This window comes from Phalacrocorax carbo, chromosome 7, assembly GCF_963921805.1.
Source record: "Phalacrocorax carbo chromosome 7, bPhaCar2.1, whole genome shotgun sequence".
In the NCBI taxonomy this organism is placed as follows: Eukaryota; Metazoa; Chordata; class Aves; order Suliformes; family Phalacrocoracidae; genus Phalacrocorax; species Phalacrocorax carbo.
The window spans coordinates 12,259,858-12,279,215 of record NC_087519.1 but is presented as its reverse complement, the minus strand read 5'-3'; the positions used below and the strand labels follow the sequence as shown (position 1 = coordinate 12,279,215).

At 38.8% G+C, this 19,358-nt stretch overlaps 1 protein-coding gene across 5 annotated transcripts; it reads left to right on the top strand.

Moving 5' to 3' along the window:
* The first annotated feature begins 570 nt into the window (after positions 1 to 570).
* DTWD1 (DTW domain containing 1) lies at positions 571 to 19,358 on the top strand. 5 transcript variants are annotated; one of them, XM_064456348.1, is made up of 6 exons: positions 571 to 671; positions 3,031 to 3,312; positions 4,369 to 4,512; positions 5,788 to 6,064; positions 11,529 to 11,773; positions 19,246 to 19,358. In XM_064456348.1, the coding sequence occupies exons 2-5, from the start codon at positions 3,037 to 3,039 to the stop codon at positions 11,756 to 11,758; spliced, it is 927 nt and encodes a 308-aa protein (XP_064312418.1). In that variant the 5' UTR covers positions 571 to 671; positions 3,031 to 3,036; the 3' UTR covers positions 11,759 to 11,773; positions 19,246 to 19,358. The 5 variants fall into 5 exon arrangements, with proteins under 5 accessions (XP_064312418.1, XP_064312421.1, XP_064312417.1 ...); XM_064456351.1 differs by lacking the exon at positions 19,246 to 19,358 and adding an exon at positions 16,297 to 17,415; XM_064456347.1 differs by lacking the exon at positions 19,246 to 19,358 and adding an exon at positions 13,397 to 17,415.

Below are 19,358 nucleotides of genomic sequence, written 5' to 3'. Positions count from 1 at the left end.
ATATAAGTGATCTACTTTTCCTGGAATTAACAAGGGAGCGAGACACAACCTTCAGCCTCGCAACAGAGTGGTTTCCACGCACTTCCACCGAGGCGACAGACTCCGCAGGGCCGCACCACCTCCACAGAGGAAATGCCGCAGGGGAGTAAAGCCTAAGGGACCTTTCCATGGGGAAAAGGAGAAACCTGGAACCGAAACCAGCAGGGAAAGGCGGATTTCTCCCCTGCAGGCTACAGGATGTGGTTTCTCTTCGGGTTTTTGTGACAGAAAACGTGGAAAAGGCGGTTCGGGGCAGGAGGCCCTCGAACAAACACAAAATCCAGCGCTAGAGACGACCCGTTGGGGGCAGCCCTCTGCTACCGGGGGCTCACCCCGCCGCAGCAGCCGGATGTCCGGAGAGAGGGACGCCCCGCCGCGGAGAAGAGCCCTCAGGGCTCCGGTCAGCCAGTCTGTCGCGTGGGGCTGCCGCGCGGCCCTTCGGCGTCTGTAAGGGCCCCTAGCAACCGTTCCCCGCCGAAAAGCACCCTCCCGGGCACACTCTTCCGGCCCCCCTACTCCCCGCGGCGGCCGAGCCCGACACTTTCGTTCCGGGGCCTGTGAGGGCCGCAGAAGAGGCGGGCGGCCCTCAGCGGCGAGCGCGGCCCGCGGAGAGGCTGGGGCCGAGGGAGCGGGTGAGGAGCGGTGCGGTGTGGTGTGGAGCTCCCCGCCCCACGGCGAGGGCGTCGAGGCCTGCGGGGCGGGGGGAAGGAGAGAGTCGGGCGCAGGGCCGGAGGCCGCGCGTTCCTGGCAGCTCCCGTCGCCCGTGAGGGGCGGGCGGCTGCAGCGGGGCCGTGTGTGGGGCGGCCGGGCAGCTCCCCAGAGCGCCGCCGGGGCCGGCCCGCGGCAGGAGGCGACTCTGCCCCTTGGGAGGCCCTGGAGCCCCAGCGGCGGCCGCGCGGCCACGCCCGGAGGGGAGCCGTGCGTGGTTGTTTCCGTCAGACATGACGAGAGCGAAGGCCGGCGCCTCTGCGGGCTCCGCTGGCTGTCCTGCAGGCTGCCTCACGCTGCCCTGCGTGCCACGGGACGCCCCCGCAGCCGCTGCTCCCGCGCTGCGGCCCTGCTGTGCTGCTCCCCCAGCCCTCGGCAGCCGTCGAGCAGCCACCACTCGGCAGTGACCGAGGTGGGCGTGCTTTCCCGCGCTGCGTGACCTTTGCACAAAACCCTCATGTCCCGACTGAGATTTTAAGTTGCCTTAGAATTGCGATTGGAACACGGAGGGTACCTTCCCGAGGCGCTGATTCACCTGGGGTTTGGAGGTTAGGTGTAGAGGGAGCCGTTCTTTACAGTCTTAAAACTTTCTCGATCGATATTTGGATCTTACAAGTTGCTTAAACTCTATTGCTCTCTCTTTTTGAAAAGCACGCTGTATGTGTACTGCTGTAACTTCGAGAACAGCTATTTTGAGACGACAGAGGTTTCCCTGTGCCATTATAGCAGCATATCTCTTGTCAGTATCAATAATGAAAGTGCTTCGGGGTGTCACAGTTGAACGCCACAGTGCCATAAGACATTATACTGAAAAGAATCAGTGTGCAGGCTGGGAATGCATGTCCAATTACAGGGCCTCTCGCCCGCTTTGCTTCTTCAGGAAACTTGATAATAGTGTGGGTTAGTCTGAGATGTAGGCTCTATTTGCTTTGTCTGAAAGATATTTAAAAGCAAATTACACTATAAAATTTGTAATTGAATGGACATCCCTGACCTTTTAAAAGTTGGAGCTTGTCAGTGGGGGAAGGGAAAGTATCATAGCATGTATGAGTATTTAATGTTACTAAAAGTAACAACTAATTTTTCTGGGATTAATTTTAGATTTTTATTGAAAAGTTAGGCAGTTTTGTTTTTGTTATTTTTCAGTGAAATTACACTTGCTTTTATTTAAACACTTAATTTTGGATCACATCTCAGGAATGATTGATTGTTTTTGTTAAATATGGCTGTTTTGTTACATCATTTCACAATTGTGATCCCTGACATGAAAAAGTAAACCTAAATTAGCTGAAAGTAAATACTAAGAATGACTTCTTTCATTTTAAGTGATGCAGCACAGAGTACAAAAGGCAGTTTATAACTACTGTAAGCCCCTAATTGCGGGCTGCTTCGAAGACCGAGAGGACCCCAAGTGATCTAGTCAAAAGGGTTTCACTAAAACTGTGACTGTGAACCTCTGCACACAGTACCACCGACCTGTCCGGGTTGGGTACAGGCACACGGTCATGTTTCTGATACATTACTCAGTGCACGGTGAAAATATTATGCCAGCTGCAGTGGGTGAGATGACATCTGTCCTGAAGAAAGCCTGACAAAAATCTATTGCTGTTATTAAATAAATACAAACTTGCAGAACGAGTCTAGGCTGGGTCAGCACTTACAATCTGGTACAATGGAGTACCAAAGCTGTGTTTTAGCTCTTGAGACTAGTTTTTCAGCCTCAAGCCTTGCTCCTGGAAGAGTTTTTTTTACCTCACAAAGTGCTGTCAACAGGGATTTTGTTCAAGTAGTTTGGTTTGCCCACACATAATAAAGTTCAGGACAGAGATCTAAATTTGTACAATTAACTTTTCTCTTACGGATTTCTGTCCTGTAAACATTTAATTCCTTGTCAATAGTCATGCTGAAGACTAATGGAACTGTTCATCCAGGTCAATAGTGTCTACCAGTGTTTTCACAAGCTTTTAGACACTGATCCTACCAATAGAAAAAAAATATAATTCTGAAGGATTTAAGTGAGTGGGATAACTAATCTTAGTAAGTGCATATACATACATTAAGGATAGAGGTCTCAAGTTCTTTCTAGCTGTTTCTCTCATGCTCTTCTGAAATCTGGTTGGAGTTCTTGGTGCTATAACAACTGAATCAGGTGATTTTACTGTTCTTTCCACTATAGGAAATGCCTTCTCTGATGAGTATTTTTTGCTAAATAGGATCCTTTCCAATAAATTAGTTCATAGTATATTGGATTTTTTAACAGCTGCAACATATTGTCTGTTTCAGCTAACCATGTCTTTAAATTCGTCTACGCTTTTCAATGAAGAAAACCCTCAAGGACCAAAACAAAATACAGAACGTTTGGGAAGTCTAGAATTGCAGACTCCATCATCGTTTCAAGATAACCCACTTCAACAATTACAGTTAGCATCACAGGAAGTACTCGAAAAGGCAAAAAAGAGTGGGAGATCAAAATGCCCCCGATGCAGTAGTTCAAGGATGTTTTATTGTTATACGTGCTTTGTTCCTGTTGAAACTGTCCCTACCAAAGAAATTCCGACTGTGAAGGTTAATATTTTGTATGGATTTTTTACGATATTCTTGGGCCGTGTAGTTACTGGGGACAGAGAACAGACAGTCTGTCTGTGACCATTGCTTTTCTGATTAATTCTTTACGGACATTTATCTTTAACACAGCCACAAGTATGAGTAAACTACAGTTAGATAAAATTATTGTTCTTATTTGATTAATTACATGTACAAACATTCACAATGTTCCGGTCCTCACATAAATATTGATGCATCTACTAGGAGAGAAGATAAGTTGAACTTAGCTTCCTATGCAAATGGCAATGTTTTCACTTAGTTCTTAAAAGTTTATTTACAGTGCTCCTACCTTCATTCTTCAGTTTCTAACATCTCTGGCCAGTACAGAGTGTATTGTGAACAAAGAGTATGATCTGTCCACAACCAAGAGTGAATTTTACATAAATTGTGACCTAAAGACATTCCTAAATGTCACATAACCACTCTTAAATATAAATAAAGAATAAAAAGTGTAATGCCCTTCAGCTAAAATATGTGGAGAAACCATCAAAGAGGACTGAGAGACTTTTGCAAAATCACCTAGGAACTAGAATGCATTTTGAAGACACTCTGTACTTTGACAGCATCGTGAAAGTACTTTAGAAGTACTTTGGAAATTTGACCTACTGAGTTGAGGTGTATTTTCATTGAAATGGCCATTTTTGCAATAGGGTAGATACCTAATACAGATAACTAGTCATATTCAGGATCATTTTATTGCTTGAATTAAGACCATGTCTTATTTACCTTATTGATAGAATTTCTAGGCGTTCTACCATGCTTCTGCTGCAGCATTCCAGATTGCATTCATTGCATACTTGGGTGTTTACGTGAACAGAGAAAATGTAACAGGTAGTTCTCACTTGTGTCTAGTTTAGTTCTAAATCTATTAAAACAAAAACATTGTCAAAAAGTCAAATATGCCTTAATTACATGCCCATAAGGATTTCTTCTGGATTTTGCATAAATTTTTGTACAAATTTTTGTCCCTGTATATATGATCATAAATGTTGTTTCTTTTTTCCTTTCTTACTGTAGTTACCTTTGAAGATTGACATTATTAAACACCCAAATGAAACAGATGGCAAAAGCACTGCTGTGCATGCTAAGCTCCTGGCACCTGATGATGTTACAATTTATAAATACCCTTGCATTCCAGGATATGAAGAAAAAAGGCATGAAGTAAGAAATTCTATATAGATAGCAGGGCTTTGCACTGGGGAGATGCAGAGGTATCTTCTGTACTTCCTCCTGCAGTTGTACTGCACTCTTCTGGGAGGGAGCAGGAGGAAAGCACTATTGTATTAATCCAGTCCGCTCCACCTTGAGCTCTCTCAAAGCTTGGGCCTACAAATGTACAGTGGTTATGGGCTGTGCTCCAGAGCTTGGAAAAGCTGTAGCACTATCTAACCACCTTGAATTTCGTACGTTCGCCTCCTTAGATAATGGATAATATGATTCATTGTGTACCATAAGTATTTTGCTTAAACACGTGAAAGTATTTGATTTACAGCAAGTTGAACAGCAGTTAGTTGTTGTGCTCATTGTATTTAGCAGCTGCAGCATTTAAACTTCCTTAATTTTTAACATTCACTGAAATGGAGCTATTGTCTGTCACAGTCAGAACAGAGCCTGAAAAACGTGAGCTATGAGCTTGGCTTTATATGCTTATTTAAAAGGTGTGATTAATCTGAAAACTAATATTTACACATTTGATGTCATAATTAACACTTTCATTATTGTTTGACTACGTGAAGAAGAGGATAATATACATCTCTCATAGAGATGTTGCTTTCTTCAAGGAGTGAGCCATCAAGAAAAGCATATGTGGCAAAGGGGCAGGAAGCTGGAAAAAAGCAAAAAGAGCAATGGGGAAGGCAGGCAAAAGTGGGAAGAGATGGCAGTGACTTTGTATTGTCCAGGCTTTCCAAGTCACAGATTCTGAATGCTGCAATAAGCTACTGGAAACATACTAAGGCCAGTGGTTGTCTTCACGTAAGATATTAGTGGGACCTGCAGTGGACGCAAGGACAGAAGAGATTGTTTCCTCTGATCTAGAATTTGTGAATGAAATTACATTACATAAAGAATGAAGTATTCTTTATGGCCTTCCTGCCACATACACTGCAATGACAAGTGAAATTGGAACTTCCCTCAGGGCTGACACGATTGTCTTGCCTAAAAAAATCCTTTTTTTTTTTACAGAAGTGTTAGAGTTGGTAGTAGATGCAGGGAGGTGACATTTAATTAAAGATCTCTAATGAGTATCTTTACTCATTATCTTAACATAGTCTTCTATCCTTTTGGACAATATAATATTTTTTTTAAATACCCTTTCATCTTCCCCTGACTCTAATGTTTGTGGGTGGGGATAGAAAATTTCTGTTCTTTAGTGAAACAATTCCTGGTGTTTTACTAGATTTTGTTGACACTCATTTCTTTCTTTTCTTTATTTAGATAGCACTTATATTTCCTGGCCCCAATTCAGTTTCAGTAAAAGATATTGTTTTCCATCTCCAAAAGTACGCTAAGAAAGGTGTTGGTGATGATGATGATGACTGGTCCAGAGAGCCACTTTTTAAGCAAGCAAAATTAGAATCTAAAGAAGAAGAAAAAAATCTAAATGAATGCATCTCAAGCAACAGGAACGAAGGCACTAGTCTGAAGAAAATAATATTTATTGACAGTACCTGGAATCAGACTAACAAAATAATAACTGATGAACGACTTCAAGGTAAAAAAAAAAAAGTTGATATGTTGAGATGTTATTGCTACAGAAATTATTAAGGGAAATACATGTCTACATAAGAGACCTGAGCATGATATAAGTGTATACCTCACCCTATATCTGAGTATACATGAAAGATTCAACAACCTCTTTCAGTGCTGTAAAAGACTTCCTAAGCTAAAGACTCCATTACTTTTCATATCATATAATTTATTTTGCAAAGTGATAAGATTATTATTAAGAAAGAATTTCCATTTATTTCTCCCACTTGTCTATTGAAACAAATTTCCTCAATCTTACAGAATGGAAGCTGTCATGTAAGACAATAGAACAGTGGTTTGAATGACCTCTGAAGGAATACAGAAAGATTTCCTTTGCAGGTGGCTACCTACTTTTTCAGGAGAGATGGGAAAATTTTTATACACTCTAGTGGCAGACAGGTCACTAGAAGGTGAAAGAGGGATCTGGGAGATAAAGTGCAAGCATGTAAGGGCTTGGTTTATTTTTCTAGTAAAAGTTCTGTGTTTCGTGGTCATTTCAGTGTCCTCACTGCTTTCCAGAAGAAGGGGGAATGCCTGCTTGCCTTCCATACCCTCCCATCTCTGAAAGGAAAACCATATAATTCTGCAAAGGTTTTTTGTCTTAGGTTCATTACAAGAAATTTACAGTTAAGTATTCTAAATAAAACTGCAAAAGATAAAACAATTTAGCAATAATATTCAGTTTCCTTTGAGATAAGTAGGAGTTTGGAAATATCTTCCTTAGTGAAAAAGGTGCACTTAGCTGGGAGGCAGGCTATCCAGTTTAGATGTAACATATATATAACTGCTTACTAATGCCTGCTTTGCTCTGGACCCCACAAGGAATTTCACAGACTTCTTATATGCAGGATTAATGTTGCCTTGCTGTCTGGTCAGTTTATTAAAGAATCCCACGTTAGTATAATGTATTGGCTAATTAAAATCCTGTTACCAAGTATTCCATTTAACACAAAACATACTCTATCAAATAAATTGAAGTATTACTGTAAAGATTAGAGTAATTGCATGTTGCAAGTTACTGTAAAGCATTTGGAACTTACTTTAAAAGGATAAATTTAAGAAAAGTAACAGGCACCCAGGGGAACTGAAGATTGCCATGGAAGTTTATGCAGTCAGTCAAAAATTCATGGTTGTTGTTACTTTGGAGCTCTTACAGAATGGCTTCCAGCTACCCCATGTGAATGCTGATCTGGACGCTTTCCTCCTTTCTAGAACTCCATCTCTGTTCTAGCTGTATTCTAGTCCTCTGTTTCCCTGAGCACCTTTCAGGATTGCTGTAAGGCATGACTAGCGTCATGCAAGTCAGTCTCTTTTATCCACACCCAGGAAGAATTTTGCCCTCCACGCAGCAGGTATAACAGTGCGCACAACCATGCATTCTTTGTTTTCCTTAGTGCCTGCCAGAGAGGGCATAAGTTGCATTAATACTAATTTTGGAGATTGCAGTTTTGCCTTCCAAGATGAATGGGGCAGGGTTTCTTTAGGCATAAATTGATGAAATGTTTATGTTCTACACTGTCCTGGTTTCAGCTGGGATAGAGTTAATTTTCTTCCGGGTAGCTGATATAGTGCCGTTTTGGATTTAGGATGAGAATAATGTTGATAACACATTGATGGTTTAGTTTTTGCTGAGCAGTGCTTATATTAAGTCAAGGACTTTTCAGCTTCTCATAATGCCCTGCCAGCGAGCAGGCTGGAGGTACATGAGAAGCTGGGATGGGGGCACGGCCAGGACAGCTGACCCCAACCAGCCAATGGGATATTCCATACCATATGACGTCATGCTGAAAAAAAAGTGGGCAGGTTGGCTGGCAGGCAGGTCTGCTGCTCGGGAACTGGATGGATATTGGTCAGTGGGTGGTGAGCAGTTGCATTGTGCATGACTTGTTCTGTATATTCTTTTATCATTATTATTATTTTTCTTTCCTTCCTAAATTATCTTTATCCTGACCCATACGTTTTACCTTTTTTCTGATTATCTCCCCTATGCCACTGTGGGGGGAGTGAGCGAACGGCTCTGTGGTGTTTAGCTGCCTGCCAGGTTAAACCACAACATACACACATTAAAAATAGAGAACTGTTGTCATTTTTCAGTTCAACTACAAATGAAGCCATTGTCCAACTAATATAAGGAATATTTTAAGTTCAAAAATGAGCATAACTCCAAATAAAAAGTAATTGCCATACTCACTCAGAAACATGAACTTAAAAGAAATACGGGATGGAAACATTAATGGAGCCAATAAAATAGGAAGAAAAGCTTTGTGTTTTGTAATCCCACAGTTATATGTAGAGTAAATCTAGTTAATTGTACTACAAGAAAAAGCAAATGAGTACATCAATCTTAAAAAAACAGCCTAGAAAACGGACAAAAAATACATCTTGGAAAAGTGGTGTAATATATCTTTAGAAAGCAAAACTAAATCAGTTGTGTTAAAGACAGGAAATATTTGAAAGTTGGTAATGTCTAGGATTAATTACTTCATTAAAAGTGATCACTAGATCAGAAAGGAAACAGTTGCATTTAATGTTAACCGTTACTTTCTCATATGAGCAATGAAGGTTATTGGCAACATGAACGTGGTTGTTAAAGAAACAGATTGCTTTGGGTTTTTTACCTGTAAGTTTGATACCCTTTGTATTAGCCAAATGTCTTGTTTTATTAGCTCATACATTCTCTTGTACAACACTGAATCATATATCTGCTTAAGTCATTTGTGGGGTTTTTTTACGTTTCTGTGCTTGCTCTCATTTCTGCAAGAAAATGGTAGCCTTTACCTAGACACAGCTACGATATTTGAGAACAGTAAGTGGATGTTCTCTGAGCCAAACACCCCTCATCCTTGGTTTCTGACAAATCTCATTGTCCTCACATTTTCATCTTTCTTCTTCCCTCAAAATCACATGCAGGGGTGTGATGCAAATTAGAAGGGGGAGTTCTGTCGTGAGTTTCCACATTCTTTCTAAAATAAGATATGCAGACATGATTCAGGGGCCATAGCAGAGGCAAGGTGAATCCAAGGTGTGTAAACCCCTTCTTCCTCGGCCTAAATCCTTCAGTTACTCATAAACCTTGGGAATCTAAAAGATTAGGAAAAGAGCAGAATTCCTGCCTGAAATAGCATTTTCAAGCTGTTACGTCTTTAGGAAATCAACAGTATAATTAAAATAACAATAGGTACATTAGTAAGAGCTTAGACTCTTACTACCATAGGTACAAACCGTAATTATTCATTACTTAAATTTTTCAGAAAGGGTATTTCTTGAACTGATTAATCTCCCAGCTCACTATATGAACTATAGGAATGAAGAGGTGATGGAGGGCTCAGAGTAAGCAACAGGCTTCATCATGTGTGTAAAGTTCACAGCTTGCTTACATCTTGTTGATAAGAACTTAAAATCTCTCTTAGATGTAACATCAGTGATCAAACATGATTAATATAGGATCCTACAGGTTTGAGCATTTGATTATTACAGTGGAGGGACCACAGGGATTTGCTGTGATAATAGGATGTAACATGTCAGGAAAAAAAAAAGTGGAGGCTTAAGGAAAGGTGGGAGATCTCTTGGAAAGGTATTGTCTGCCATAAGATACATATACAGGAGAACAACTTTTGTGAGGGAAGTTTGGTTACATTGCCTAAGTAGATTTAAAGGTAGCTGTATTTCCATTTCACTTGATCTCAAATTCATAGAAACATCTCTTTCTAATGAGCTCAAAGTATGTGGATGCTAAAAAAGTAAAACCAACTTGTTAATTTCCTTAGTTTGTAAGCTGTCATATGAACAATCAGTATTTGTAATAAAACATTGCCTTTGGCTGCATAGATACAAATACAGTACAGATGATAGAAACATGCTCAGTAAACTGTAACCCTTAACCCCCTCTAAGTTTTTTTTTGTGACAAAACTCCTAAAATTCTATGTTTGAAATTAATTGATCCTGCATTTGTGGCAAGCTCAGCCGTATCAGTAGTCTTGCCTTCAGTGAACTTTTGTTTGTATTCAAACCACAAATAGGTGGGAGTTTACATTGGAGGAATCATCATCTAAATTTAGTTTACTGCTGTTAGGGTGGAAACCTCCCTGAACTTGATGAAAGTTTTCACTTTGACTAGGACTGAGAATTTGAGTACTGAAACCTCTTGAGGGAAACAAGCTTAATGCAATTTCCTGTTGCTATTTTGAATACACATATATAGGATTATTGGAGGTAATAATTAGACTACATTATTTTGATTTTTTAGTTCCAAAATGCCAGCAATAACATTTAAATTCAGTGATAGAATCTCCTGTTGGGGTTTTTTGTGTTGGGTTTTTTTTTTTTAAAACGCTGTTTACTGTTTTCTGTTACTATGCAAGATATACATTACTAACTACAAAGTGAACAACTAAATCCATCTTGCAATTACACTAGAAAGAATTAAACCTAGTTTGAAAGTAGAAAGTATAGAATAACAAGTGCTGGGCCATAGGCCCGTTGGCGATCCTGAATTTGGACCTTGTGGAACCTCTGTCCATAATTTCCAAGGAATTCTTAAGCCATATTGTTGTTTACACTCTTACTTGTATGAAACCATTCTATGACAAACACTTAGTGTCTGATTTTAACATTTAGAAAAAGATAATTTTACAGCCTGATCATGGTATTGACAGGTATATACACTGTCCAACCTGTTTTCAAAGTGATTACACATTAAGGTGTTTTTAATTTTGAGTAGTTTGTACATCTTAAGGAACATAAAAATCAAGATACATGTTTAAAATTCATCTGAATAATAGAACAGTTACCGAGTCTCTAGTAGGTAAAAGATTTTCATATGCCATATAAAGACCAAACTTCTTTCTTTCATCTCAAGTGGGAATGCTTTTAGTTTCTAATAAAATTAATGGCCAGATTCTGTTGTACTTACTTATGAGTAATCTCGATGAGATTTCAGTTACTTAAGCACAAGTGAAAAGTGTCTGGCTCTTAGCAAATACTCCTCAGTTCCGGAAAGCTAGAAGTCTATTTTACACTTGAAAGGTGTTAGCTTTGCAAAAGATGAAGTTTGAGTAATTATTTTATGAGCACTGATGAGTCTTTGTAGGTGTGGGTTTCACTCTTCCCATCTGAAGAGACCCCGCAGTTTACTGGGGGCTGTGAGGCTGGATGAATGAAGGGATAGCCTCTAAGTTTTAATTGCAAATATGAGGATTGTAACCTGGAACGTACAGCGCTTTTTAATCAAATTTCAACATGGTCCTTAATGGAGGATAAAATTATTGCCTTCATTTTACACATGAAAAACGGAGGTACAGGAAGAGAAATTATTTGCATGCCAGCACCTAGCAGGCTAGCGGCAAAGTTAGAAAACAAAAATAAAGATGTGTTTGGCATCCCATCCACCAATCCACATTGTCTAATGTATCAGCTTTTTTCTTGGCAGGGTTGCTGCAAATTGAGTTGAAGACAAGGAAGACTTGCTTTTGGCGCCATCAGAAGGGAAAGCCAGATACATACCTTTCCACAATAGAAGCAATTTATTATTTCCTTGTGGACTATCATCAGGAGATTTTGAAAGAGAACTACAAAGGACAATATGATAATCTGCTTTTTTTCTTTTCATTTATGTACACATTGATTAAAAATGCCAAGTGTTGTGCAGGAAAAGAGTAAGATGTCTGTCTATAGGTAAGTAACAGTACGTTTTATTTTGTTTCTTTTGTAATGATAAACTGCACAAATATAACTATTTTGTCTAACCAAAACCTGGAAGTAGGCTGTACTCTTTGTAATGGCCATAGTGTTTGCCCAAAAGTAAGCTGCAGACCTCATGTCCTGCACACCTGAGGCTGTAGTACTCAGATGAGCAGTCTGATTAGAATTGCTTATTTGAAAACAGTTATGCTTTGCTAAATATTACTGATATGCTCATCACAGTGAGATTATTTCCTGAGGTGGGGATAGGACGACTTGGCCCCTCTTGCCAGAAGAAGCGATCTAACTGTAAAAAGGAATTTGCATGCTAGCTTTTTATCATTATTATTATTAATACTTTGTTTCAGGTGTTTTCTTTGTGGTTTAACCAGTAATAGTGATTTCACTTCCATGACAGCAAAAACTTACTGAAATTATTAGGATAGTATTTAATTTGGGGGGAGGAGGGCACCAATACAAGATGAAAGACCATATCAATTAAGTGAATAGAATATAAATTATGTACTTTCAAGATTAAGTCTGGAAAATTGTCCTAGTAATAGAAGAGAGCAATCTCTTTACACATTCTGTTAAATTATTTCCAACCTCTTGGATGATTTTAGACTTCTTCAAACAAATTAATTTAGTCCAGTGTTTATTATTATATAATATCATTGTTATTGTTTTTGGGAACACTAACTTAACAAATGTCACTATGGCATATCACAGACAATAAAATTTTTTTACATGCCACGTACTTGCATTCTAAGCAGCAGAAAGTGCTCCTTGCACTGTAGGAGTGGCCTGAGAATGATGATCTTTTTGCAGTACTTAAAGTAATTTGCAGAAAAAAGAAATAGAGAAGGTGGTGGTTCTGACCACAACGTTTCTGACAAGACTTCCTTAAATTAGGCAGACTATGAATCTGCTGTGTTTCTTCTTTTGCAGTAATAGTGCAGATTTGAACAGCATAAATAAGGCTTTGTCTATGCCGATGAAATTTTTGCTGGTATTTGTAGCACTGCTCGCAGAGTCATCACATGTGAGTGTAATTATACAAGTGTTTTTGCCAAGCTGTACCATACAGCTAGTTCTGGCAGAAGTAATAGACCTAAGCTGTGTCTTTACAAGCAGAGTTATACAAATATATTTTTATCGTATGAGGATGTTCTTCTAGAAAAATACATGTTGGTAAAAATTATAGTCTTAAGGTAGAAAAAAATGTTTCATTAGAGGTACGATACAAGATGGATAAATATTTCTGAATACTCTCAGAAGTGTGTTACTTAAGAAAAAATTAAATCTTGTTGAAGTGACACAGATTGAAAAATATAATACATTATTTTTCAAACAAAAATTCCAAAGTTTTTATTGTACATTTTCCTCAACAAATATGGCTAAATTATGACCTGCAGCATACTCTCCAGGAGGGCATCCTCACACCCTGGTGAACACAGAAGCAGCACCTTGAAAATACTTCAAGAAATTCTTTTTACATTTGAAAAGCAATCCATACAGGCTCAAACAACCGATTTGTACTATGTTTCATGCTTTGAGATATGGAAATCCAAGTTAACATTGCTTAAAACACAAGATACAAATGCACTCTCTTTGCAGGTCATACTTCAGATTTGTATGCTTATCTGCTCAAGTGAACACATAAAAACGCATTTCAGTGGACAACTAAAACATCTCGATTTGCAAAAGGAAATGCTAGTTAAGATACGTGAGTGCACGTGAAGCATGCGTGAACTACAACGGCACCACGAGAAACGCAGGCTTGAAGTCAGAATGAGAAAGATTGTTCTTAAATATACATATATAGTGGCACAGATGTTAAGTGTATTGTGAGTTCATGTTCCAGGCAATGAGAAAAATCAGCAGTCATGTCTCAGTGATATTGAAACAACAGATTTCTTATTCATTTGGTTCTTATTGCTATTGAGAGGTTATTTCGGCTTTTTACAATGATTAATGCTATTTCCTTTGGTATGAATTTTGATAGTCTTTTGACATTTCCGTCTGTTCTTGTATTTCTTAAACAAAGATTGCTGTAATATTTAACAAAAAAATCACACAAGTATAATAGCTTGAGAAGGAAACTTTCACCCACTTTAAATAAGCAAAAATAAAATGAACCCACTGACCTAATGTTTTACAAGAACCAGAGAGAAAAATCAGGGGGGAAGGGTTACTTCCAAGACAGATTTCCCTGAAAACATGTTTTTTTATTTAAGAAGCAGAGGTCAGATAAAAGCTTATATAAACTGTTCTTTGTTACTTTTGGAAAATACTTTCATAAGGTTAAAAACAGTTTCCAAATTTAAGCTTTGTGTACCTCACTTTATTTGAGCAATGGGAATTAGGTATCTATTCCAAAAGTAATTTTAATTCTCAGGTGAAATCAATGTACAGAAAAGATTTTAAATCTGGACACTCTGTCCAGGCATTGGGTTCAGATTCTTTTTCTTCCAGTGTAACCTCAGTGTAATGCAAGAGTCATTCTTATACCAAGTGACAGAGGCACATCTAATATCTGTAATTAGTCATGCTCTGTTGATATTCCTATGATAACCTTTTATGAGGGCAGGAAGGAGGTTATTGTCGCTTCTGCTGCAAATCTGTTCTATCTGAGCAGCAGATGCAGTTCCCCCTTCTCTCCCATATCCTGCTCTCCCCTCTGTAAATACATTTAAATCCTCTACTTTATTTCAGTACTGGTATAAGAAGCCAAACCAACGAAATCACCCACCTCACACTGAAAAGGTCTCAATACGGCTGATACATTTTTCCAGCTTTGAGACATTGCGTTCTACCAAATGAAAGCGATCAAGTGGTTAATCCTTTCAAATGCAATTAGCAGCACTGGCCTCCCTGTTCTTTAAAATGAGGGTCACGGGGAGGTAAAGGCCAGTTCTGGGCCCTTTCTTTCATATCAGAGTACCCCTTCACTAACTATGTCTTCTGTTTCCAAAAACATCAGAGAGAGCAAGGGGGAAAACAGGCTTCTATTTCCATTAGCAGTAACTTAAACAGCCATAAGTTAAAGGGGGAGGAAAAGGAAGAGCATCTCTATCTATCTCCTTTCTCAACAGAAGACATCTGGCCTCCTGTGGGGAGGTCACAGATAACAAAGAACCTGTCATTACAAACCTCCAAGATGTGTTCAGAGAACCATTTTACCTGCAGTCTGGCTCATTCATTTCCTGCCACTGAAGCCATCTGCTTTTGCTTATTGTGGGTATTTTCATTCTTTGTTTGGCCAGGAGTGTGAAGTGGCTTCACTTTAACATGTTTGTATGCTTGCTCAGAGGGAGGATTTAATCCCTTTCTCAAAATGAATAGGAGAGGGAGCTGCAAAAAACAATTCTTTTTGTGGAAGGTAGCATAAAAGTCATCCAAGCCTAGGTTGAATAAAGGGTCATGTCAGTGAACGGGGTAAAGACATGTTGAGATTGAAAAGAGGTGGCAGCTTGGAATCTGCAGCAGAATCTTCCAAAGCACTTGTATTCTCACCCCATTTAAATCCTTTGCTACTGCTTTTTGCAATTTTTTTTCAGTTTGAGTCCATCTGGTTTTCCACATAGGCTTCTTCATCCCCAATGGTGGAGTAATGTAGTGATCTGTTCTTGCTTTTCTCTTGCACTAAGTTTCAGTATATTGCCTGAATGCTTTAAAAATCAGTCTGTCTCCATAAATGGTGGTCTTAGCATACTTACGTAAGATGAAACATAATATGATAATTCCTATCTTTGAAAATACCAAAATAAGGAGGGAGGGAAACTTCCTGTTAGTTTCCCATAATTTACTATAATGCTGTTATAACACGCTCCCAGGTACCACTGACTTGTGTTTCAAAGTATTCCAAAAACCTGTGCATCAGCTGAATTCATCTAACTTCTTTTGCAACACAAAACAGTGACTGCAGCAATGTTAAAACAGGAAAGCTTTCCCACTAAGATGAAAAGAGCATGTGGCAGTAAGACGCTCATCTATTGACACCAGAATATGAGGTCACCTACTGAGGTACTGAACAATTCAATGTAATTCTGAACTGTTATCCCTTGTCTTGAGAGACACTATTTTAGTAAAATTCCAGTGCTCTCACTAGTAAGAATGTTCATTTTGACTGGCAACACTTAGTCATACCAACATTCAAAGTAAGTGTTTATATGAAAAATTTACGACATTCTTCTTGTTCCCTGGTTGGGAGAGATAACACATTGCTGCCTTTTTATGGATTCTGAAGAGAAATCAGATGCTGTAGAATTTTGAAAGCAGTGTATCACATTAAACTTTAAAAACACTCATAGTGGTGTGGTTTATTTACCACTAACTGCCAGAAAAAAAGTCAAATAGTTCTTGAGTCCCACTGCAAGAGGTGGGAACTACTTCTCTAATGCAAAGCATACTTTGTATTTTTGCCTCAGTGAAAACTGACATTTTTGTCTAACTTTAGCAATACTGGTGCTGTTATCACATTCAAATCAACTATGATTTTACCGCTGACTTTTCAGACTGCGGGTGTTGCAATAGGATGTTTAGAAACATACCACGGAAGAGTGAACAGAAGAGAATGCTCCACACCAGTATACCCAAGATCGAGTCCTACTCGACCTATGAGCCTGTGCGCTTCACTTCCCTTACCTGTAAAGTTAATTTCTGCCTCTGAGTAACATGTCCCTACACAGGAAGCTTTGTCCATGAACCAGTTGAACTCAGTATGAAATCTAAAGGCTAAGTATTATTACTTCAAATGCTCTGAGTATAATTTCTGCTTTTCCAACAACAGGGATAGGAGAGCTATACAAAAGTATGTGTACATATACCTGTCTCCTAGCGATGAATGCATTAGGACATGAGCCAAAGATTTTCTCGTGTGCTGTTTCTGTCTTAGGGAATGTAAAGACAAAGAAAATCAAAGTGTGATATCAGAGTTTACTAAATTAAAGAATAAGCTGTTAAATGTACAGAGCAAATGTATACTTTCGATATAGACATATAGCTGAGCCTGTTAATGTACACAGATGAGTAGTTTGACTAGGAATTCATTTGTTAAGTTTGGGTGCACTATCCAGCACAAGTGCTGGATTATCCCTCCAAACAATACACTGGAAAAACAAATAATATTTTATACCTTTTCACTGTTCCGAGTGTAGCGTAGCTCCCACTGTTTTCTCGTAAAGTATCATGTTTTCTTTGCATCTCCAAGCAGCGCTGAAGTATTACATTTGTGAAAAAAAAAAGTTAAGCACATCCATCCAGGCTTAACAGGGCATGCCAAAAGAGGCCAAAGGGGTAAACGGGTTATTTCAAAACAATTAAAAGAGTAAAACCGCAAATAAAAATCAAGAGTGTTGAACTCCTCAGAAATTCTGGCTCACCTGCACAGAGGAAATGCCATGGATCATGCCCTGCCATTTGTTTAGCAGAGAAGAGGAGAAAGGAGCAAGAGTGCACCCACCCTGGTGCGAAGGAGAATGCGTTTGCCTCAAGTAATTGCATGCATGGTCACCAACCGTGAACATGCATGTCTATGGCCCTTGATAGAAAATTCTTATTATATATAATGCAATATGATGGTTTTTTTGCTGTCTTTTGATTATTTACTGGAGAATAAAATAAACCAGAGTTAGTGTTTCTCTGTTATTTTGGGTTTTTTATTAATATGCAATTAGTTTATAAATTCTTCAGTTTATGCTAGTATTTACTGTATTTCAGTGTAATTTTATTACAAACAACAGCATGTACATCTATTAATGTAAACCTGTAACTTTTATAATATACCTCCCATCCTACCAAACTGAGATAAGACCTGGCCTTTACTCTGTGAGAATACATTTTTGTACATATGATCTGGAATAACATGTAACTTTAATACAGCAAGTTGTCTGTGAGGTAAGTAACATGGTCTTTTCATTTTCTGCAACATTTTATGCCTCATTATCATCTTCAACAGACATACCATCAACAGTGATTGGATATCATCTCTAGTCATATTAATACCTATCTGTTAATGTGTACAAGTCCTGGTTTTAAACATACTTTTGGACTCTTGCACCTTTCATCATAATGAGTTAGGCTGGCTTCCCTATGGAAAACCAAACTTCTACTCAATTAGAAACTAGGTTATAAAATACATTCCTAGGATGCACTCCATTTTGAAATGTCTCATATAATCAGTGAGCCTTTACTTTTAAACCATACTTGAATGCCACCCTCACAGCCTAAAGGTCTGCTTTAGTACAATTTCTGAAACTATTTACTTTGGAGAAGATGCTAATGAATTAAACGAAATCAGACTCTTGGTAAGTCTAAACAAAAAAAAAAAGTATCCTTAGTGTCTTTTTAGTATCTTTTCTACAGAACAACAATACTTTGGGTTCCAGCAAAAAAAGATTGCTCAAGCTGACTACAGACTTAATTGTTGCTGCTAATGCTAAATAAAAATTCTGTATTTCAAGATCATAAATGTTTTATATCTTTCAAAAAATATTTCTGGGGCTTCAGTTTCATGGGTAAATTGTTTGCCAAATGCAGCATGAATTCCAGCTGACCTGAGCCTGCATTTTCTAGTGATTAGCCTATACAGTTGAAGCATTCTGTGTAGCTTCTCTGTTAACAGGCTTTCTTTGGGCTAAATCAATGCTGCAGAGTCAATTTTTTTGTATTTACACAAACAAGGAAGCAACTTGATACAGCTTCAATTTTCAGAAGCATGTAAAGCACCTCAGTCTACTTAACACAGTTGGATCGTGCTTTTTCCTCTTTCAACCTCACACGTGTCTAAGTGTGTTTGGAATAGTGGTGTCAATCTACATACCTATGTCAGTTAAGAGTATAAAATTGTGTGCATTCTTTTCTATCATGACTGTGTTGGCAAAAAATATAACATAGAAACCTTTATGTTACCAAAAGCTTCCTCTTTTCCTTGAATAAGTCTTACTTTATCTGGGGAACTGGTTTAAAATCAATGCCTGAAGCAGCTGCCAGGGAATTTGCCAACAAAACTATACTGCCGAACTCTTAAACGCAGAATAATCTCTTAACGTAGGCACAGGCTAATTTGATTTTGCTCATTTTAAAAGGAGAATCCACTGAAAAAATATAACAGGGTAAGTAACAAGAAATCTTGAATCTTTTGAAGTCCATGAAAACTAACACAGATTCAAGCAAGCCAGGTAACATGCAATACTGTCGCTGTTCCAACATACAGATGGTCCTATGGAAGTGTCCAGGATTGCTTTTTCTCTAAAGTTCTGTCCCCTCTGCACAGGTGGTAGCCATTTTCAGTTAAACGTGCCTACATATATTCCTCTCGTAAGGCATCAATTTAGAAGAGACATTTCTTTTTTGTTTCTCTATATGTTGGCACTTTTCTTATGAGAAATTAACATACCATAACTAACACTGTACTGAACTCTGCCACTAGGTTTTCATACTTCTTCCCCCCACCCCCTTTCCAGAGTTCCAGCTTTGGCATGCCAGTGATAATAGAACCAGTATCTTCCTGCACTGCTGAGTTCATTCTGTCATTTGCACCGGTGACCAGAGCCAAGTCTGTATCTGAGACAAAAAG